Here is a 23207-nt window from a genome sequence, read left to right on the forward strand (position 1 = left end):
TATACTTATTAACTTGTTGTTCTATATGCATTGGACTTATTTCCTTAACAACATTAGCAGCTTAGGGAACAGCATTTTATATTTACAAATTATATATACTTATTTATATTTATATATTATAAATTATCTTTATAATACTTATTTAATAATTGTTTAACAGCAGTTCTCAAACTTGAGCAAGCATCAGAATTACCTGGGGGGGCTTGCTAACGTAGATTATGGGTCCCTTCCCCAGAGTTCCTGCTTCAGCTGGCCTAGAATGGAGCTGCAAATGTGTATTTCTGACAAGTTCCCAGGAGATGCTGATACTTCTTGTCCAGGAACCGCCGCTTAGGAGTGTAATGTGCCACAGTGCTTAGGACCACAGAGGCTGAGTCTGAGTCCCACCTCTGCCACACATTAGCTATGTGACTTTGGGCAAGTCAGCCTACATGAGCCTCTGTTTCCTCATGTGTAAAAATGGGGATGACAATATTATATGCATGAGCATTGTTGCGAGGATTAAGTGTAATAACGAATCCAGTGTGCTTAGCACTGTCCCTGACACACTGAAAACATTCAGTAAATGCTTCCCATGACCCCTGGAAAGGCTGGTACAACACCAGGCACTAAATAAGCACTGAACCCAGCCTGAGAAGTCCTTCTGGGGCTGATAGAAAACTTGTTTTGAATTTGTAAGCAGTGAGAGCGAAGGGTGTCACCGAAGCATGACATCTATAATTAACAGCTTTTAAAATTAAGCCAGACTATTAAAAAGCACAACCTAAAGGACCTTTAGAAATGTCCCTCCCTGTAGTATGCTAAGTATAAATGCCTGGTGTTAAAAAACCATGTGTGTTTTTAAAATTCAGGGGCTGTCTTTGGGGTGCCTCCTTCATACCTTCCCCTGCTGAAGGATGCTGAGCATGGCAAGTTGTCTTTTGAGAGGTTAGGGTTGCTGGAGTCACCCAGGCATCTGGACTAATGGGTTGGCAGACACAAGCAGAGCCCATCATTCACTAATTAATTAGTTGCAGTCATGGGAAGACAAACTCCCTGGAGCAGATAGGACAATCACCATCCTCCTCTCTCCTGGTTGTTTCAAAGCACCCAGGCCACTGCTGCTCCCCACTAGCCTTAGGAACCTGTTCACCCAACACAAGATTTATATTTTCCCCCAGGGCCTAACTGAGCAGTGACACTGACTGACAGTTTCTTGAGAAAGCCCAAGAGGAATGTGCAGACAAGATAATTTTTAGACTTTGTCTGACAGTCCTCCAGGACCTGAGACAGGGTATCCAGAGATCTAGAGATGGTCTGGCCCTAACCTTGTCCCAATAATATAGGAGACAAGGGGCATGGCCCCTATCTCTCTGTGAACCACTAATCCGGGGAATGTTTGTTTGATGCAAACAAATGAGATCATCTGTGGTATTTAGCGGAGGCTGTGGGCTAGGGACTGTGGGGAGATGTTGCTGCCCTTTGGAAGCCCCTCTCTGCTGTCCATCCGCTTCACGGAAGAGCACCACCACCTCCTCGCAGCCAGGTACCCTCCTCTAATACCCAGAATAAGGACGACACGTGCCCCCCCCATGCCATTTTCACTCCTACCCCCAATTTCCTTAAACAAAACCATCACCGCCAGGTGGTGTCTCCACACACAGCGTTTGGGGCACCACCCCTGGCAGCCCCCGCTCCGCTCGGGCACAGGGGTTTCTCTCCCAGTGCCCTGGCCAGGCCCCGGCTGCAGTGGAGAAGCAGAGCGACAAGGGGTGAGTGCCCCGGAGGCAAAGGGGGGGGCGACTCCTCAGGAGGTGAGGAGGGGTTGGTGTCCCCGCACCTGGAGTCACCAGCTGAGGCGGAGGTTCCTCAAAGGGAAGAGCCACAAGGTGTCCCCCCCTTCTCACCGTTTCTTGTTGCTCAATCTTTCCCTCCCTCTGCGCTCCCCCCGCTCCATCCCCCCCGCTATCTCTCCCCTCCCCCTCTTTGTCTGCCTCTTCCTCACCTCAGCCTTTTTGAACACCCAGCCTTCTGGAGCCCGGCTCGGACGCCGCAGCTGCCAGCTCTCCGGGGACCCCGGCCCCGCGCCCCCGCCCGGCCCCTCCCCTGCCCGGCCTGCCCGGCTCCGGGTCTCACCCAGAAGAGCAGGTTGAAGCCGAGCAGCAGGTACTTGATGCACCGCAGGCCCCCGCGGAAGCGCCCCATGCTGCGGCCCCGGCGGCGGGATCCCGAGTCCCCAGGCCCGCGCTCGAAGCGCCGGGAGCGGCGGGAGCCGGCGGGGAGGGGGCGGAGCGCGAGGGGCCGTGGGCGGGGCCTTCGGGGGGCGGGGCCCGGGCCGGGCGCGGGGCGGGAGCCGGCCCCGGGAGACCCCGAGAGGCTGGCGTGGGGTGGGGGCGCAGAGAGGGCGGAGATCCGGCGGCCGGAAGGACACGTCCCCCGCTCTGCCCCCGTAACGCTGGTGCGTCCACCCGCTGCAGGGCCCCGCGAGCGCAGCGCCCTCGGTGCTTCTCCGGGCATCTGCGGGGAAGGAGCGTCCGCTGGGGACCCGAGACCCATTTAATCAGCGCCCTGTGCAGAGACTCATTTGAGGCCTGCGGTGGCTGTACAGAATGAGGACGCGGCCCCGGTGGCTATGGAAACCTAGGAAGGTGGCCTCGGGTAGAAGAGCAAAGTGGGACCCCGGGTCGCCTTGAAGCTGGCAGCACCCGTCGCGGGGCACCCGACCCGGGGCTGTGCTCCCCCGGCGCCGGACGAGCGCACAAGCCGCTGGGCCCCTTCTGGGGGACCCTCCGTCGGTCCCTCCCGCGCTCCTCCGGGAACTCTTACCTTAATAGGCTAGAAGTGGCAGAAGGCGCGGGATGCGGCTGCCCTGCGCCCTGACGGCAGCTCCCCACCCTGCTCCGCCCAGCCAGCGGAGGGGAGTCAGTCAGACCCCTCGGGTCCCGCTGGATTCGACTGATGGGAGGGCTTGGAAAGGAATTCAAATCCTCGGGGACTACTGTGATGTGGAGATGGGAGAAAAGGGGGCGGGTTTTGTTTTGCTCTGTTTTATTAAGTTAGGCTGCTGGCTGGGAAACCAGGCTCCGGCTCCCATTGACTAAGTGTCTGCAATATGTGGTGCCAGACGGCGTGGGGGCGACGAGAAAGTGTAAAATCCAGGGATCTTATGCATCGATTCAGCAAACCTTTAAGTGCTTATTATAAGCCAGGCATAGTAGCAAGCCCCAGGGATTCAAGAATGAGGAGAGAGCCAGGTCTGGTAGCATCATCTCTGAGCTGTAAGCACATAAATATAGCAGGGTGAGGAGGCTGGGCAAGGTGCAGCCTGACTTCACCTCATTAGACAGAGAAGACTTTTCTGAGGAGAGTGGGCCTCACCTGGTCTCGGAGAATGAGCACAGACCACAGGCAGTCCAGACAGAAGGGACAGCATGTGCAAAAGCACAGGGCCGGAGAGAGCAAAGACCACCCCCTGGAACTAGGAGAAATGTAGTTAGCTCAAGTGAAGCAGACAGGAGGTGAGGCTGGGGGGTGTTGGGCATAGCTTTCAGCTGACAGAGGTGCAAAACTACCCTTGGGCCTCAGTTTCCTCATCTGCAACATGGAGATCATAGTACCTACTTCACAGAGTTGTGAAGATTACGGAGTTACTATTTGTAGCGTGCCTAGAACCGTGCCTGGCACAGAATAAGTACTCTATAAAGCTTAGCTATTATCACATTGCACTCTATCAATCAACCAGTTTCTACCACTTTGCCATCTTTGCCTCCATCTGTGCTTTTAGACATTTGTTTGAATATCTAATGAATTTTATTTATGAAAATGAGTAGAAGACAGAAAAATGAAAGTGCTGATTCTGGTGATAAGAATAAGTCTTAAATAGTGCAATAGAGAAAAAGATGGAAGTCATTAAGTATGCAGAAAGAGGCAGATAGCTTCAGTCGAACACTGTTCTAGATCTGTCATCTCTGTTCTATTATAAAGGAAAAAAACTAAAGCATAGTGTCGGATACATAGTGGGCAGTCAATAAATTTCTGAACCGAATGAACAACAATGATATTATACTTTAAATATATTGTTGAATTTTATGTCTCCAAGACAAAATGCATTTAGAGATGATATATTCTATAGTCTCTGGAAACAGAATCCCTATCATAACATGTAAATCTATTGTTCTTTCATATTACAGTTTTAGCACAAATGTATTAAAGACAGATGGCTGCCTGCCTAGCACAACAGGTTTGGATTTTGAGTATGGACTTCCCCAGCTCCTCCCTCTAGGAAGTTGTGTCTTAGGGGAGCTGATCCTTGACAGGACTGGAGCACTCTAACAAAGCATTTTCAAGAGTATATTATTAAGGAAACTGGGGGACTACATTACATGACATACTAAGGAAGTCAGCCTTTAAACTAGGTGTTATGCAAAGCCACAGACAAGATCCAGGCAGGGGATATGATGGTTAGATATCTATTTTTAGAATGGTCAACCTGGGGCCACATGGAGGATGGTTTGAAGTTAAGACTTAAGACTAAGAGACTTAGTTAGAGCAGTTCAGGGAAGAAATGAGAACCTGAACCAAGACAGTGGCAGCAGGTGTGGGACGGAGGCTCCGATGTGAGAGAGATTCAAAGACTGAGAAAACAACAAGACAGTAGATATGAGGAGCAGAAGAGAAAGAGAGCTAAGGATGACTCCTGGGGCTCCTTACCTGGGTAAGATGGGGAGTATAGGAGGTGGAGCAGGTTTGGGGGAGAATATTACAGATACTGTAGGCGGGCTTACGCCATCAACCAATACTGCATCAAATTTAGAGGATAGGGAAATTAAGTACTTGCCTCCTGGTTTCCTTTGCAACTAGGGCGACAGTTCTGATTAATGGGATTTGTGGGGAAGTCTGCTGGGAGGCTTCTGGAAAATCTGAAGCTGTGTTGATAAAAGTTCAGTTGTCACTGGCATAGCTCCCTTCTCCCTTTTCCTATCTTGAACTCAGACATGATGCCTGGAGCTGTAGAACACTTTGTGACTATGAGGGAAGGGAATGGTAGACATGCCAGCGAGGAGATCGTTGAGGCTGTTGAATCAACACCAGCAGCCACCTACCTCCAGATCTCTTGTTATGTAAGAAAAATCGCCCTCGTTTTGTTTGTTCTGTTCTGTTACTTGTAGCTGATGGTATTTCTAACTGACACAGGAAGACAATAAATTCATATTTGGATCTGTTGAGTTTTAGATCTGATGGGAAATCCAGATGGAGCGGTCCAGGAGACAGATGGAAAGATGATTGAGATTCTGGAGAGAGGTTTGGGCTGTAAGTTTAGGTTAGAGATTCATTAGCAAATGGTGGTGATAGAAACCAGTGGGCTTCAAACTTTTGTGCACACATCCCTTAAAGAATTATGAAAAAATATATTCTTGTTTGTATACTTTCCCAATATTTTATTGTGAATATTTTCAAACATGCAGAAGAGTTGAAATAATTGAGCAGTGAACAACATAGACACACCACCTAGCTTCTACTATAAACGTTTTGCTTTAGCTACATCTGTCCATTTGTCGATCTAATTTTTTATACATTTCCAAATAAGTTTTTGACACCAATTCATTTCATCCTTAAGTTCTTCTGCATACATAACATGAAATAGAGTTCATATATTTGTTTATAGTTTTTCTTTTTTCTTGAGATAAAACTTACCTTACTGAAATGTAGACATCTTAAGTACACATTTGATGATTGTTGACAGACACTTTTGCCTTTCTAACCTCAAACTCTGGTAAGGTATAGAACATTACTATCACCCCAGAAAGTTCCCTTGAATCCTTTTACAGTCGGTCTATGCCCCCATCCCTCCCAGAAGCAACCACTGTTCTGATTTTTTTCATGATAGATTAATTTTCCCTGTTCTGTAACATCATATAAATGGAATTGTACAGTATTTACCCTCATGTATTTTTCATTTGACATATAAAATTCTTTAACTTTTAAGTTTGCAAAAGATGTCATTTCCAATGTATTTTAATTATTGACATTAAAAAAAAATGGTCACATCCCTCATTTTAATGCACCCAGGAGAAACTTAGTGTCAGTGTGATCTGCTACCTACCATCATCCATTTCTTTTTTTTTTTTAAAGATTTTATTTATTTATTCATGAGAGACAGAGAGAGAGAGAGAGAGAAGCAGAGGGAGAAGCAGGCTCCCAAGGAGCAGGGAGCCTGATGTGGGACTCGATCCCAGGACCCTGGGATCGTGACCTGAGCCGAAGGCAGACGCCCAACCATCTGAGCCACCCAGGCGCCCCATCCATTTCTTTTTATGTATCAGGGTTAGTGCTCGAAATGACAACAGGAAATTTTTGATCAAGGCTTGTAGATGGTGATCTCTCAATTTTTAAATATTTTCTCATTGATGAGAAACTTAACTCAAAATAATTTTTTATTGAGGGCGCCTGGGTGGCTCAGTTGGTTAAGCGACTGCCTTCGGCTCAGATCATGATCCTGGAGTCCCGGGATTGAGTCCCGCATTGGGCTCCCTGCTCGGCAGGGAGTCTGCTTCTCCCTCTGACCCTCTTCCCTCTCGTGCTCTCTATCTCTCAAATAAATAAATAAAATCTTTAAAAAAATAATTTTTTATTGAGGTGCAAAGGATGTACAACATTATATTAGTTTCAGGTGTACAACATAATGATTCACTATTTGTACATATTCATTCTCCACTTAAAAAATGTATAAATAAACGCCTCTTTACCAGAGTGAAAGTTTGACATCTTTTCTTTTTCTCCTTAAACTTGTATTTCCATTCCATCTTCCATGAAATGTAATCCTAAAGTAATTTTTATGCTTGAAACATTTTTCTTGAATCTCCTTTTATACCTGTCTGAACAAATATTATTTTATGTTTATTAAAAGAAATTTTGCCTCCTAAGACCCTAATGCTCTAAGTGTTAATTAATTTATTCTAGCTTGAGCTATCATTAAAATTATTAGTACACAATTGATTACTGATTAAAATAATAGTAGAGTTTAAATACATAATTATTAAACATAAAAGTAAAATATTACTGGAGCTGCATCTCTTAATGAGTTTGGTGGGGCTGAGATTTTTTTCTACTACTTCATGTATCCATGGATGAATATTCCTTATTGCTAGAACAACACAGGGTTCAGCATAAATTCCCTTAATATTTTTCATTGCTTTGATCTTAATGCTGAGAAAAGTTGTTTAGATAAGTAGGCGGATGAGGGTGGAAGAAGTCGTTATAGCAATGCTGATCAGTTCTTTAACCCCCTTCTGAATTATAAACCCCAATTCACAAGCGGATGGCTCATCAAAAACTATCATCATATGATCAATAAGCTGACAACTCCATTTGGTCTTTCCTCAATTTTATTGAAAGCAGAGTTGGAATCCTTCTAACTCACAAGAGCATTTATTACCCATATTATAGTCATTCCCTGTATTATAGTCATTGTAGGTAGTCTCAATGTCTACAGCCATTTTTTTTTAACTGAAGTATAGTTGACACACAATATTACACTGCTTTCAGGTGCACAGCGTAGTGACTTGACAAGTCTGTACACGTACGCTGCGCGCACCACAAGTGTAGCTCCCATCTGTCCCCATACAAAGCTATCACGAGAGCGCTGACTATATTCCTTATGCTGTGCCTTTCATGCCCGTAACTTAGTCATTCCATAACTGGAAGCCTGTATCTCCATTCACCCTTCACCCTACACTTCCCTTCGCCCATTTTGCCCATCCCCTACCCCTTCCCCTCTGGCAACCATCAGACTGTTTTCTTTGACAGCAGTTTTTCAAGTTGCTGGCCCAGAGATTTTCCTGTAAACTCTGAAGAGATGTACCCTTCTCAGATTTAGGTTGAGTAAGAAGGAGCTCGTGAAGGAAGACGGCTTGATCCCAGGCATATTCTCAGGCAGAGTGACTCTAGGAAGGAATACACATGGCAGTTGAGGATCTGGAAATGGATTCTCTTGAAACTATTCACGTTGGAGTGCCCTCTGGAAAGATTTCTTATGCTGCCAGGTTATTATGCATGCCCCAGAGATGGGACGGCTGCTTTAAGCCATGAGAGTGGATGATAATGGCCAGGGAGGATGCGAAAAGTGTGGAGAATGGAAACTTTACAACAACTACATTTGAAGAAGTGGGCAGAGGAGCCATAACACTCAAAGGAGACTGGCTGGAAATGACCAGAGAGGTAAGAGCAAAATCAGAAGAAAGTAATATCATAGAGGCGGGGCGTGGGGGTGGGGAGGAAGAAGTTTCTGAATGGGAGGAATAGCCACAGTGCACGAACCTCAGCAGGAACAAGTGAGATAAGAGTTGACTGGATTCGGTGCTCTGGTCACTCAGGACTCTGGGGGGAGGGCTACTTTAGAAGAGTTGGGATAGGGGTGGAAGCCAGCCTGCAGTTTAGGGGTGAATGAATAGTGGGGGAGTCGCTGTAGCCGCTCTTCGTGAAGCCCAGCTATAGCGGGGGTAGAGCAAGATGGCGGGGGGGGGAGCAAGTTTTCTTTTCTTTCCTCCCTTCCTCAATGGAAAGATCTGGACATGTTCTTAGTGCTTTGGGAAGGTGCCTGTGGATAAAGACAGGTTGACGAAGAAGCAAGAGCCGAGTCTTGGGGAGAAATAGAAAGGCATGGTGATACGGAAACTGATGGAGGTCTACATTTGGAGACTGGAGAAAACAGGCAAAGATGGTGTTGTAGGAAAAGCCGGCTTTCTAGATTGCTTAATCTCAACCCTTGAGCTCTCTGCGATCTGATTTTGCTGCCTGTGGAACTTTCTGCCTGTTGATCTTAGTATCTTGTTTCCTTGTGAATTGTGTGATTCCTTTCTCTTTTCTTGCTGTAAGCTGCTCGTTTTCCTTGGAAAATTGTGGAAATGCTTTGTGTCCTGAGTTGAGGTTTTGTTTCCCCAGAGAGGATTTACTTAGACTTTTGCAGATCAGTCATCTCAAGGGACCACCAGAGTATTATTTCAGACAGCAGACCCATTTCAAGGCTGGCTTTACAAGATTCCACCCGAACCGCGCCCCACCCCCGCCCCAGACCTCAAGATCATAACATGTCCATTTCCTTGTTGCTCCCTTTCTTACGATGGGTTTATTTCCTCTCTATTCCTACCTTGAGAGTGTAGCCCTTGGGAGGGGACACCAGGTCTGGGTAGGGTTTCCTAATAGACTCTTGACCTTAGTGGGATTTCACTCTTTACTTGATGAACTGCAAGACTTTGCAGCTGTTGAAACAGAAACCCGGGGCTGGAGGCGGCCTCGGCACCTTTACTTTCCAGGATTCTTGCTTTCACTTCACTTTGGCCTTTGTAGATTCTTTTTCCTTTGTTCTAGCTAAGCAACGTGTTTTTAAAAAGATGCTGATGTTCTAGTTTCAATGGGGAAAATAGTTTGGGATATCAAGTCTGCCCTACTGCTGGAAAAAGAAGACTGGTGTGCCTGCTATCATAACTTTTTTTAAAAAAAGATTTTATTTATTTATTTGAGAGAGAGAGAGAACATGAGCAGAGGGAAGAGGCAGAAGGAGAAGCAGGCTTCCCACTGAGCAGGGAGAGCAGGGAGCCTGACGTGGGGCTCGATCTCAGGACCCTGGGATCATGACCTGAGCCGAAGGCAGGTGCTTAACGACTGAGCCACCCAGGCGCCCCTCTCCCTTTCATCCTTGTTTCGCTTCTGCATTTGCTGATGAGAGGAGGGAGAGCACACCTGCTTGTGCAGACATGTGGGAAGCAAGAGAAGGGACCAGGAAACAGGTGAGGGAACAAACGCAAAGGATAATTGATTGTTTCCATAGGGCCCCAGGGGAATAACCTGCTCACTTTTGTTTTCACTTTTATAGGAGGTTGGGAAGGGAGAGAACATAACCCATTCAAGGTCCAAGTCTGAAAATTTATTGTATCTCAGAGATGATCCCCATTTTCATCACCTGGATTAGGAAAAACTTTACAAAATTACAGAATGATAAGCTGGCATGATTTTGTGTGACTTTTCCTGTTGTTTTAAAGTTTTGACAGAGGGTCCAAAGACTGAGAACAAAATCTTAAGGACCTTTACATTCTAAACCAAGGTGTATGTTTGTCTGTATTTGTAGTGTTCTTTAGAGAAACAGAACCAAAGCGATGTATGTGAATATATATTATAAGGGATTGGCTCACATGATTGGGGAGGTTGAGAAGTCCCAAGACCTGTAGTCTGCAGATGTAGAGTCAGTGCTATACTTGCAGTCCCAAAACTGACACAGCTGATTTTTCAGTTGAAATCTGGAGGCAGAAAAAGACCAATATCTCAGCTTATGGCAGTCAGATGGGAGGAGGTCTCTCTTACTCAACCCTTTTGTTCTATTCAGATCTTTAGCTGCTTGGATGCGGCCTACCCACATTGGGGAGTAATCTGCTTTTACTCAGCCTACCAACTCAACAGTGAATCTCGTCCAGAAACACCCTCATAGACACATTCAGAATGATGTTTGGCCAAATGTTTAGGCACCCTGTCTCTGATCTGGTTGACACATAAAAATAACCATTATTCTGTCCATGCAGGACTTGCAAAGAGATGAAATTAAACCTAGTCTACTAGCCAAGGGCATCCCCTATCACCTTGTCTTTATAAGAAAAGGCTAAAAATATATTGACAAACTCGAAAGAGAGAGGGTCAGTCTCACCCACCAGGGTGAAGGGAGAGGGAAGAGATTTCTTTACCCTGCAACTCAAGCCAAATCATGAAGGACCCTGTCTCTTTATGTCTGCTAAGTTATTGAAACTTTATTTTGTGGGGAGCAGGAGAATGATATTTGAGCAGATTTGTGTTTTGCCAAAGAGAGCACTGGACAGTGAGAACGCATTCATTCAACAAGCATTCACTGAGCAGGACCCTTTGCAAAATAACCAGACATGACCTCTGGTCTCAGCAAGCCTGCAGATATTCTGAAAGAAAAGGTGTCTACCAAAACCTTGCACTTCGAAGAGGCCAACTGAGAGTCCTAAGTGAGAAGTCCCAGGTGCTCCAAGTGCAGTGAGAGCTCGGGGAGACAAGATTCCTTCAGGCTGTGAGAGTCTGGGAAAAACTCAGGAAGGGCGACAGTGGAGGGTCTTGAACGATTAGTGTGATTTGAGAGGCAGGGTTGGGTGGTGGGACAAACGTTGGAGTGGAGTGGTGTGTGTGTGTGTGTGTGTGTGTGTGTGTGTGTGTGTGTGTGTGTGTGTGTGTTGGGGGGGGGGGGAAATGGCGAATTGTCCACTTTGGCCAGAGTGCAGGGTGTATGAATGAAGGGCACTGAATGGGAACCAGGGACAGTGTGGTGCCACTAGGGGATGCGTGAGATAGTTTTTGGTGGCATATGATGGACACTTTAGAGTTTATCAGTTAGGCATTTATATTAAAGTACATTGGAAATATTTAAACAGTAATGATAATATTGCTTACAATGAAGGAAAGTAAAGAAAATGAGACAATTTAACCCAATTCACAAAGTAATAATTTGGATGGTGCACAGATATGACAAAGGTCATCAAGGAAAAATTCAGGGAAAGTGGGCTAAGTTTAGAATGATTTAGGAGGGTAGGCACACTAGTGTTTAGGGTGGTGCTTGGGTAGAAAGATCAGTCTGGGAGCTGGTGTAAAGTGGAGTAAAGTGGAAAAAGTGATCTAGTTTGGAGAGACCAGTAAGGAAACTATTGTAACGCATTAGTAGTAAGAGTTTCCTCTTTAAGGAACACGTGCTACTTTTCCTTCCCACGGTCCTATATTTGCTCAAGGTCTTATTGTAAATCCATCAGCTTGCTTCACGTGGAAGCAACATGTGCTGTTGGAAATGGCCGCAATTTTCCCCACTGCCTTTCTGCAAATAGACATCTCTTGGTTTTGGCAGTGGTGTTTTGAAGATTTGACACATTACATGTCAGTTTCATCTCTGAGCTTTTTCCTTAGAATCAATGCCATTCTTTTTGCACCAAAAAGTTTTCATCTCATTGCCATGAAAGAAGTCTTCCGTGAAAAGAGTGTGTTGAGATGGGGGTGCGGGGAACAATAAGACCTTCTGAAACTGTCAGGCTGATGCCTTGAAATTGCACAAAGAATCTTGAGCTCTATTCCAGTGAAACAAAATAGCACGGGGGCAGGCAAAGGCTTTCTGTCCCACCCTAATGTCCAGGCCTGTGCCCTTTTTATCTTTAGTTCTTTTGCAATGTCTACTTTCTTTGAAGCATTGTGGGTTTCTTAAGATACTGCAACCCACAATGAAATGTTCTTCCTGTGAGAAATTAAGCATTGAATTAGTATATGGTGAGGGAAGTTGCCTGTTCGGGAAGGAAACTACAGTGCTATTCTAACGTGATAGATCTTCAGGAGCAGGAGAAGTGGCTCTGGCCTGTCTCTGGGTGCTTCCTGCCTAGAGTCTGTCAGCTCATTTTCCTGGCTGTTTGTTCTGACATCCGGAATCTCATGGATGGGTAATGCTTATCCCTTCCTTCGTCCTTCCAAAGCAGAGGGACACTTCAGAGTCAGCCTTCTTCCTTAGATGGACATGTTTATACATAATTATTGGTGGAATAAATAAATTCCTTTTCAGTTTCCTCTGCCACCTCTCCATAGCTTGGTGGCTTATTTATTTAGAGGTTGGTTACATTATCTCTCTGAATGCTATGGATGAGTCAGAGGATGAAGCCTGGGGAGGGTTACATGGCACGTAACCTGATATGAGGTGCCATCTGGTACCTCCTTTCTCTACTTTCCATCTCCTAAACCTCCCCTATGGCCCACCCCTTGACATGATGCTGCCTGACTTTGTTTCTTAGGCAAAACCACAGGTAAATTTAGTTTGTCCTTAATGAGCCTCTAGCCTTTTTTCAGAGTCTGTAGTAAATGCCTGATTTTTTTTTTTTTTTTTTTTTTTGGTCCAGAATCCCTTCCCACTTCTTTGGGAACATCTCCCCAGTTTCTCTACGATTTTCCTTTGGGGGAACACTCCTCCCCTTGGAAGCTGTCTTACTGAGAGTCTGTCAGGGTAGGTGTGTTGTCTTGTGGCCAAGAAGTGAGCATGTGACCCAACCGAGCTGTCAGGGTCTGTCTCTGGGAAATCACCGTCCGAGAGATGCGTACAAGGACTGGAAATGGTCAGGCAGCTTCTTGGGGATGATGGTGACTGTCTATAATCCCCACTTCTGGGATCTGTGGCATTTCCTTTGTTCCTGTCCTTCTCAAGACCCTGTTGTTTAGCTTTTCCTTTGATGCCACAACATCTGCTTCCAATAAATTAGCTTTTTCTGAAGTAAGCCAGACTCTGTTGCTGTTGTTTATGATCAAAGAACCTCGAAAAGGCCACCCTCCGCTCCTTTTTCTCCGTCTCTTGTAGCTCCCACACTGTTTACGGCTTTGGCAGCTTCACATTTCTTTTAGAGCAAGACGCAGCTCCCGGAGCAGCCTGAAGGCCCAGGCCCCATGGGCCCTGGGGGCCTCCCCGCCCCAGCTCCTGGGTGATCAGTCTCTCTTCGACCTCACTGGCCTTCTCTCCTTCACTGTGTGTCCCATGCGCTCTCGTGTGGGGATTCACCCGTGCTGCCTTCTGCGTGTGGGTCTCTTGGAGTTGGCCTTCCCGTGCCCTTCCCAACCCTTGCCCAGGTTTGTTGGCTAGGGGCTCTCTTAACACCCCTAGTACTTTCTCCTCATAACATGTATTTTGCAATCCTATATCTGTGTGTGGCTTATTTGATCATTGTTTGTCTCCTTCACTAGACCATAAGCTCCTTGAGGACAGGAACTGTGTTTTTGTTCCTGACTGTGTTCTAGTGTCTAACACAGCACCTGCTAGGGAGGAAGAGTCCAAAACATTTTTGCTGAATGAATACAGGAAACACGTGCAATCGGACCTTGCCAGGCCAACCTGAGATATGAACTCACTCCCAGTCTCTATCTTATCAGGATTTCTGGGCTTTTTCTGTTCTCTTTAGGGCTCTGGCCTGCACTGGGCAGTGATGGCTGGAGTTCAAATCAAACCCACAAACACAATGGTGGCTAGCAAGCTTTCCTGAAGCTCTCCTCTCTTCAACCTTTGATCATACTCCTGCCTAATGTTCACCTTATGCCACCTGATTATATTCTCCCACAGAGGCCCATTTCATGGTAGGATTACTAGATCCTTGAAGGCAGCAACTAGGGGTGTGAAGACTAATTCTTATTCTGGTTTTGTGCCTGAGTAGCTAATTCAGTTACTCTCACTGAAGCTTAGTTTCCTCATCTTTAAAATGGGGGTAATATTTGTTCTACTGCTTAACACCTGGTGGTTATGAGAACATGAAGAGGTAATGTCAAAGCACTTGGGAAAATTGCTAAGTGGATATAAAATGTGAGAAATGTTTATCATTGCCTTATGTCTTTCTGATAGCCATTGTAACGTTTAGTCTTTTCTAGGCGCTTTCCAAATGCTATGATGCCTTAATCCACCTGCTCTTCATCTAGTAAGTGAGAGAAGATATACCACTAGTTACCGCCGAATACCCACTGAGAGCCAGGCACGCACATTGCTGAGGGCTTCACATGTGGCATCTCATTTAATGTGCACAAGACTTTGAGATGGACATGAGTTTTCCTCCTTTGAGGAGAAAACCGAAGCTAGGAGAGGTCAGGCAACTTATTCAAGGTCACACAACTTGCAAATTGGGGAGCTGGGGTTCAAATACGAACCCACGGACTCCAAGTCCAGTGCTCTTCAGCAGGACCCATAGGGCCTCCCGCTGCAAATCCCTTAGGTGGCTGATCACAGGTCAGACTCCGCTAAGTGCCCACTATGCTCTGGGCACTGTGTTGGCTGACTGCCATGCCTCTGTTCATTTGAAGTTCACAGAATCATCATTTCACAAATGAGGAAGCCGAAGCTGAGAGAGGGAACTTGGACATCTGTTTCTGGGTAAAATACAGAGTTGCAACAGGCCACCGCAACTGTTGCAGTAAGGCAGTAACTAGAGGAAAACTGGATATATTGTTCAAAGTATAAAGACCATGGAGAGCCTTGGAAGCAATGAGTAGGAAGCAACTAAGCTAGAGAAGAAAGAGCCTTTCCGAGGCCCGGCGATCCCCACTCATTTTCTTCCCTGGGGGCATCTGCCTGGTCTGGGCACAGGTGTGCACTTGATCTGAGTGAGCGGAGACTCCACCGAGGGAAAGAGAAACCACAGAGGATGTGGCCATCTCGAGGGGCTGGTAGGACAGAGAAACCAGAGGGGCCCCTAAGGCAAGGCTGGTCTTCTCCTCGGAGCATTTGCTGAGCTGTCGGGGAGCTGATAAGAAGGCTCAGTAAGGCGGAATCTAGCTCTAAATCTGGGCCAGCCTTGTTTTGATTTTCCTTCCTGGAGCCGTTGGGGATCATGGGATCATCTCCCTTCTTCCCTTTGGTATCTGTATTCCTCTGCATCAATGGTGTCTACATTTTCTGTGGCAAGTAGCTTTTCACAGACATTGGCGCCCCCTGCTGGCGGAGAGCAGTGCTGTAAGGATTTGGCACCTGCTCTTAGCATCTTCTGTTCTGATACTGTTCTCCCAAGAAAAGGAGGTTTAACCCTGATGATCAATTCCAAAATCTGAGATTTTTGTCTCACTAGTATCCTCTACTCCTGAGTGTTAACTGTCTAGATTGGTAGACGCCTGTGGCTGTCAGGTCCTCATCTGTAAAACAGCGTTGATGGTGCCCATTTCACGGGTAGTGCATTCCACGAGGCAGGGTATAAAGTTCTTAACATTGCCTGGTATGCAGTTAGTGATTGGTAAATAGTTATAACAGCAGTGATCATTGTGATCCTTCTCAAAGCTCCTCAAAGGAGGCAGCCCTGGGTGGGACTCTCGGCGGTGATGAGAGCCTCCCTGTCTCCGGGATGTTCTGGGAGACATTCTCAGCTCTCCTCACAGGAGTGCACCAGGAGCCGGAGCCTGGTGTCCAAAACCAAGGAAGAGAAGAGGAAGAGGAAGGCTGGGCTGGAGCAAGGTGAGTGCCAGGCAGCTCCCTGGTACATCAACATCTGGTCTGTTAGCTCGTTAGTGTTGGTGATTCTCAGGCCTCGGGCCCCTGGGAGCTGAGGTGGCTGAAACTACCTCTGCCTCTCTGAAGGTTGTGTCTTGGTCCCCTCTTACAAGATGAGACCCCTGACCTCCTTAGATGGAGGCACTCTGAGTTCACTGATCTGATGGAGAAGCGTGGTTAGATATTTCAGAATAGTTCTGGACTTGGGGAACTGCTTTTCTGCTTCACATGGTGGGTGCTGGGGCCCATGGGTACGGGGGCAGAAACCTGTCCAGGGGGGCTTCCTGGTGCCAGGCTCCTAGAGCCTGGGTCGCCCAGCGTCACTGGGAGCTCAGACCTTCAGAGTCTGTGGCTTCAGCTCTGGATCACTCCCGTTTCCTGTTTTCCAGTTTCCCCCACTCTAAGGTTCCCGTGCTACCAGCACCCCAACAGCAGTGTTCCCGTGGAGGTTTCTTTCCTGGCAATCAAGAAGACTTCCCATCATTCTTCATTTTGAAAGCATACACTGTCCCTTGGGCACCCATCTGCATTCCCCCAGATCTTGGCTTGCCTTCCCCCAGGGCCCGCCCATGATCTTCTCTCTCCCAGCGTGCTTGGCCTCAGCCCTGGCTTGAGAGGATGCAGCTGGCTGCCAAGCCCCCGGACTTCTCTCTCGGAGTCGCAAGCTGCCTACCACACAGGGATGCAGCCAGTAGCCACCTGCAGTGATGGGACAGAGTCTGAGGCATCTCCCCGCTGCCGACAGACCCACAGCATTGTGACTCCGTGACTTGAATTTTCATTTACTCACATATTGCCTCATACACAGACCGAGGTCTGGGGCTTGTGATTTTGTACTGTTCTAGGGTTGCCAGATAAAATACGAGGCATCTGGTTAAATACAAATTTCAAATAGGGAAGGAGTCTTTTTTTTTTTTTTTTTTTTAGTTTAAGTATGGCCTATATATTACATACCAAAAAAAATTCCTTATTTATCTGAAATTGAAGTTTAACTGGATGCCCTGTATCTTTATTTGCTAAATCTGGCAACTCTGTGCTCATCTGCCCCATCAGGGGCCTCTAGGGGCTTGGGAACTTTCTGGAGGAGGCTCCTTTCCTGACAGTGGGGACTTTGCCTCCACCTTTTAGATTAGGAGACTTGTCACCCATGATGTCTTCCTTGGACTGGGAGATCCTTGAAGATAGGACGTGTGCCCCTGTCTCCCAATCCCACCTTTCAGATGCTCTGGGTAAGCCTCGCTGTGTGTGCAGGGTCTCAAGCCGGGGTTCCAGGACTCAACTCATGGTGAACAATTTGGGTGTGGGGCTCCCTTTCTTGCAGAGTTACCCGGCAGAGCTAAACCTACACATGTCCTGCTCACTCGAGGGACCCCAGTTCCTGAAATGGCCATGGGCTGGTGAGCAGCAGGGAAACCTGGAGGGGAAAATCCCCCTCTCACAGGTCTAGTGATGTCTGTGGGGCCGGGAGATCGGCTCTGAGCTGAGGGAGCTCCCTCTGGGTGCCTCATGGCCTTTTGCAGGGCATAGAAGCCCACTTCATCCTTTTCTGTGGCAGATGGTAGAGGATAAAGATCGGGCCTGGACTTCGTTCTCTGCCTGATGGCCTTTCAATTTTTTTGGTTTGTGTTTCATTTCAAAACTTCTTTATACAGATGAGAGGAACAAGTTCAAGCAGGATCTGGCTCTGTGACTCTCAGTCCGGTGCTCAGCACGAGGCTGTCTATCTGGGTGGGATTGAGGAGGATGAGCTGAGGCAGGAGGTTTACCCACAGCCCAAGCTCTGGCAGTGACTGGTTATTGCTTCCCTTCTCGGCAGAGATGATAGACAGGGTCAAAGCCAAATATTCACTGGAGGCGAAGTCTGAACACTTCAAATAAGATTTAGTGACTCCTCAGTCGTGGGCAGCTCAGGAATCCCTGCAGGTTACACCCGGAGAGCCCGGCTAAGCTTAGGAAGAGGGGGGCAGGGGCATTTTCGGGTGTTTATGTTTGGAAATGTCTCCTTTTCTCCTCCACACAGGAAAAAGGACTTTTATCTTCAGGTGTGAAGTCGAGGAGGCCTCTGGAAGTCTGTGATCAGTCGGTGACTATGGCAGGGTCTGAACAGTACTGATAGCCTTTGGATTCAAACAACCCCATCCCCTCACCTTCCCCTTTCCTGGATGTCCATTCATTTCCAGGACCCTGTGCCCATGTGCAGATCAGCCCAACGCTGGTGCTTTTAGAAGCGCAGAGGTCACCCCAACTGTCCCGCGCCTCAATGGCAGATAGGGTATACAGAAAGGATATCTCTTTTTTTAAAAGCACAGCCTCACCCCCTTTAGCCTGAGCTCTCCTTAGTGCATTATCCCCACACTACCTTATTATCAACTTTTTTGCTACATTTCAAATCCCTAAGTGCCCCTCAGAATCCTGTGTTGGAACTTGCCCCGTTCCTCTGTCAAGAGGGAGGGCTCCTCCCGCTGGTTGGTATTTCTAAACTGCAGCCCTTCCCTTGGGCTCTTTCCCACTTTCCCCCACCTCTTGCCCACCTGGCAGCTCTCAGTGAGTGATTAATGGTGTTGTCTCTCCTTAGGTTGCTAGAGGGGAGAAGGTGATGATGCTGAAGGTGGGGGCCTGGGTTTGGGGGTGGGTGGGCTTGACTCTTTGGAGGGGCCTGAGATCCTTTGTAATACCTTGGATTTCATGCATGGACCCCTGTGTGGGCAATCAAGTAAGCTTTTAATTAAAAGGAAAGATTTTGAAAGGACTGGCCCCCAACACTGATGTCGTGGTGTGAGAAGAATTCTTAAACAAGACATAAGAAGAATTTACCACAACATTTATTAGATTAAAATAAAGAATTTCTGTTTATTAGACATCTTAAAGATAAGTTGCATACTGGGAGAAGATACTCAGTGACATGTAATTTGCAAGAGATTAATTTCAAGACAATATATGTATAATTCCTACCATTCAATAAAGGGAGAACAAACAACTCAAGAGAAAAATAGGTAAGTCACAGGAATAGGGGTTTCACAGAAAAAGAAATATATATATGGCTAATATACACATGAAGAGATATTCAACTTTTTAGTTATCAAGGAAAAATAAATTAAGACAACAGTGAGTTAACAATTATCTGTATAATCGGTAAAAATTACAAAGTTTGTTAATATAGGGAATTGGAAAAGATGTAGACATTTGTTCATTTATTCAATAAAAATTCATTCAACCCTACTTGGCGCTTGGTCCTGTTTTAGGTGTCCAGGCTATACCAGTAAACAAAAAGATAAAAATGCCAGTTCTTGTGGTGGCTTACGTTCTTCTGGGAGGAGATGGACAGTAAGAAATAAATGTAATGTAAGGGAGATAGGAAGGTAAGGACAATTGAGCATGATGGTGGGGATGGTGGGGTAATTTTCAACTTAAATGGAGTAGGTCAGGGTACATCTTGTTAAGAAAGTGATATTTGAGAAAGATTTGAACAAGACTTGAACAAGGCTATAGATCAACATGATCTAACAGACATCTATAGAGCACCACACCTAACTAGAGCAGAATACATGTTCTCAGGTGCACAGAGTACATTCTCCAGGATAGACCATAAGACAAAATTCAATAAATTTTTAGTTTATTTTAATTCCAGTATAGCTAACGTACAATATTATATTATTTTCAGATGTATAAGATAGTGATTCAACACTTCATATATCACCCAGTGCTCATCACAGGTGCCCTCCTTAATCCCCATCACCTATTTCGCCCACCCCCACCCTCCTCCCCTCTGGTAACCATCAGTGTGTTCTCTGTAGTTAAGAGTTGGCTTCTTGGTTTGTCTCTCTCTCTCTCTTTTTTCCCTATGATTATTTGTTTTGTTTTTTAAATTCCACATATGAGTGAAATCATATGGTATTTGTCTTTCTCTGACTGACTTGTTTCACTTAGCATACTTTCTAGCTCCATCCGTGTCATTGGAAATGGCAAGATTTCATTCCTTTTTTTTTTTTACAGTTGAGTAATATTCCACTGTATATATACACCACAGCTCCTTTATCCATTCATCAGTCAATGGACACGTGGGCTGTTTCCATAATTTGGCTATTGTAAATAAAATTTAATAAATTTAATACAATTGAAATAACATAAAATCTGTTGTCTGACCATAATGGAATGAAGTCAGAAGCCAATAGTAGAAACAAAGTTGGGGAATGTGTAAATATATGGAAATTATGGAACACGCTATCAAATAACTAGTGGGTCAAAGAAGAAATCACAAAAGAAATCACAAAACTGCTTGGAGATGAATGAAAACACAATGTACCCAAGCTCATGGCTTACGTGAAGGCAGTGCTAGGAGGGTATAAACACATGCAACAAATATTTGCCTCTCAGGTCAAATTACCTTCCACCTAAAGACACTAGAGAAGGAAAAGCAATCTAAAACATTCCAGGAGAGGTGAGGCCGAGCCTATGACCATTCTCACTATCTCCAATATCCAATATTACTTTTCTTTTCCTCTGATAGCCTTTGTTTACCCAACTTGAGTGGTAGTCTCCTGAGGGTAGGAGCATGGACTGCTTATACTCACTGTTGTATCTCCAGTGCCTAGTATGGCGTCCAGTACATGGGATGGACTGAGAGTTTTGTGGGATGAAAAGATGTTACCCTTATTGCTGCACCTGTGGGAAGTACAACATAAGGCATAGATCGTCCCGTCCTTGGGTTGGGCACCTGAAACCAATGTAATACTGTGTGTCAACTATACGTCACAAAAAATATTCTTAGGTCTTTTGTCTGTCTGAGGTGAGTTTCTCAAACTCAACACTCTCTCGATGTTTTGGGCCAAATGAGCTTTTATTCTTGTGGTGGCCGGCCCTGTGCCCTGGAGGAGGTGTAGTGATAGCCTCACCCACTCAATGCCAGTGGCCTCCCCCAGTTGTGATGACCAAAAGTGTCTCTAAACGGTGCCACATGTATTTGGGGGGGGGGGCGGGGAGGAAAAAAAATCCCCTGGCAGAGAGCCATTGACCTAGTGGCACAATATTGAGCCTTGTTGAAGTTTGGACAAAGGACTTTATAGCCACTTCTTGTGTTTGATGCATTTCTTAATATGAGAATTGTTGACAGTGGCGAGGTTGTAAATGAGGAAGTTTTATTTTCAAATGCTCCATTATATATATCAGTTCATCCTTTACTTTGTTTCTCTCCATTCACATTGAATCCCAGGGATTGAGGAGCAGACAGGTGGCCCTGCCAATATTCTGCCTGCAAATTGCAGATCATCAAGTTAGTTGGGTATGGGTCCTAGTTTCCATGTTACTACAGGTGAACGTATTACCAGAATTTGTCTCACGGCAGAGAATGAGTGCCCTGTCCTCCAGCTTCCCATCACGTCTTCCTTTAAGCCTGCACTGACAGGCTCCTAGAGGCAATCAGGCTTTGCTGCGGACAGCATCTTAAGGTCCTTCCAACTCCCAACCATCTGTTACAAAGCCACTGCCAAGTGTTTTTGGCTCTGTGAAGGCAGCACACCACTTCCAGGTACCAAACTCTGTTCTGGTTATGTGTTACTGCATAACGCATTGCCCTCAAACTTAAAAGGACAGTCATTTTCTGTCTCTTGTGGATTCAGGAAGGGTTGGGCTTGGCGGTTCTAGCTCAGGGTCTCTGGGGAGGTTGCAGTCAGTGTGGCTGTTGCTGGGGTTGTGGGGATGTGAAGTGGCTGAGGGTCTTCTCTTCTCTGTATGGTTTTAAGAACTTGCCATGTGTCACTCAGCATGGGCCCATTTGGGCTTCCTCACAGCATGGTGGCCTCAGGGCAGCAGGACTGCTTCTATGGCACCATCCTTCCCCTAGAGTGAGCACTACAGCAGAGTGAGATGAAGCCCATAGCACTTTTTGGCCTACCCTTGGAAGTCACACAACATAACTTTCGTCATACTCTGCTGATTGAGGTCATCCCAAAGATCTGCCCAGTTTCAAGGAAAGGACATAGGCTTTAATGGGAGAAATATCAACGTCGTCTTGGAAGAAGAGCTGGTGAGTGGGAAATATTGTTGAGGTCATCTTTGGAAAATACAATCTGCCACAGCAAACATATAGTCAGATGTATCACCCAAGAAGATTATGTTAGCGCTTTAGGAAAGAAGAGGCAGAAACGTGGGATAGGAAGGAAGGTGGGTGTATTTTGCTTAATGTTCTAGTTGGGGGGATGGGTGGTAGGCAGGGTCATCCAGGACAGTCACGCAAGATGGACTTTGAACCACTGCAAATCACAAATGACAATGTGAGTGGTATTTCCAGAGCTGTGCAGTATGGCAGCCCTGGGTGGGTTCACAAATCAAATATTTATTATATATTAATAAAATTTATCATAATAAAAACAACAAATAATAGCAGATGAATGCATAAGAAGAAAAAATAAATATGTAAAATAAAAGAGGGAAAAGAATAGTCTAAATTTTAGTCTGTCAGAGAGCCAACAGCACTTTGGGGGCAGCCAAGAGCCCGTTCGTGGAAGGACTCCTGAAATACAAGGGCTCTCTTTAGAGAGATTCAGGCCTCACGGTGGCAACTTCACTGGAGTGCTTGACTCATGGCCATTCTTCCTTCTCTGGGGCCAGCAGAGGTGGGTCCTGGCTGGCCCTGTCTCAGGCCCAGCATCTGGCGGGCTGATCTAGAAGTCCACACCTGACCCATCTGGGCTTGTCAGAGAACACCCTGGCCCTGACCACAGGGTTGATCCTCTGACCAAGTCAGGCCTGTTAGTTATTCCTCAGAGTTTTTCCAAACTGGAATTGGAAGTAGGAGCCAAAGGCTTCGAAGCTCTTGAGCCCTCAGCCACCAGGCAACCTGCAAGGGACATGGTCAGTCAGCAGAAGAGAATGAAGCAGCAGGCAGAGAGAAGCAGAGCAGGCAACAGAAGGTGCGCTGTGGCCTCTGAGTCCAGCTACATTCTCGCCCTTCCTTGACGTGGTGTGCAACCTTCCTTTGGTTACACAGTCCTAGCCCTCCTTCCAATAACTTTCCCTTTTGGCCTGGCCTCGTGTCGGTGGGGTTCCTGTCGCTTGTCCTCGCAAGGTCAGGGAGAACACATACACGTTGTCACTAAGGAACACCTCCCCACAGCCATGTTTCAACATGCAGATTGAATGTGAACACCAAGTGCTGATGAGTTTCTAAGGAGGAAGGTAAACAGTTGAGGTC

General features: G+C 46.3%; 1 protein-coding gene and 1 long non-coding RNA gene across 5 annotated transcripts in view; one reads left to right on the forward strand and one right to left on the reverse strand.

Moving 5' to 3' along the window:
• Positions 1–4950, reverse strand: part of TSPAN2 (tetraspanin 2) — a 65114-nt gene extending 60164 nt beyond the window's left edge. For 2 of the 3 annotated variants that reach the window (XM_027613173.1, XM_027613165.1), the window contains exon 1: positions 2116–2261. In XM_027613173.1, the coding sequence (XP_027468974.1) occupies positions 2116–2184 (69 nt within the window). In that variant the 5' untranslated portion in view covers positions 2185–2261. Of the gene's footprint in view, positions 1–2115; positions 2262–2805 lie in introns of those variants that run through there. The other variant, XM_027613182.2, reaches the window with a different exon arrangement.
• On the forward strand, positions 1580–2799 carry LOC113933257. 2 transcript variants are annotated; one of them, XR_003523307.1, is made up of 3 exons: positions 1580–1751; positions 1990–2145; positions 2457–2799. It is a non-coding gene; the product is annotated as an uncharacterized LOC113933257 (long non-coding RNA). The 2 variants fall into 2 exon arrangements; XR_003523305.1 differs by having other exon boundaries at positions 2007–2145.
• Positions 4951–23207: the final 18257 nt, after the last annotated feature.

The sequence above is a fragment of the Zalophus californianus genome, chromosome 4 (assembly GCF_009762305.2).
Source record: "Zalophus californianus isolate mZalCal1 chromosome 4, mZalCal1.pri.v2, whole genome shotgun sequence".
NCBI classification, from domain to species: domain Eukaryota; kingdom Metazoa; phylum Chordata; class Mammalia; order Carnivora; family Otariidae; genus Zalophus; species Zalophus californianus.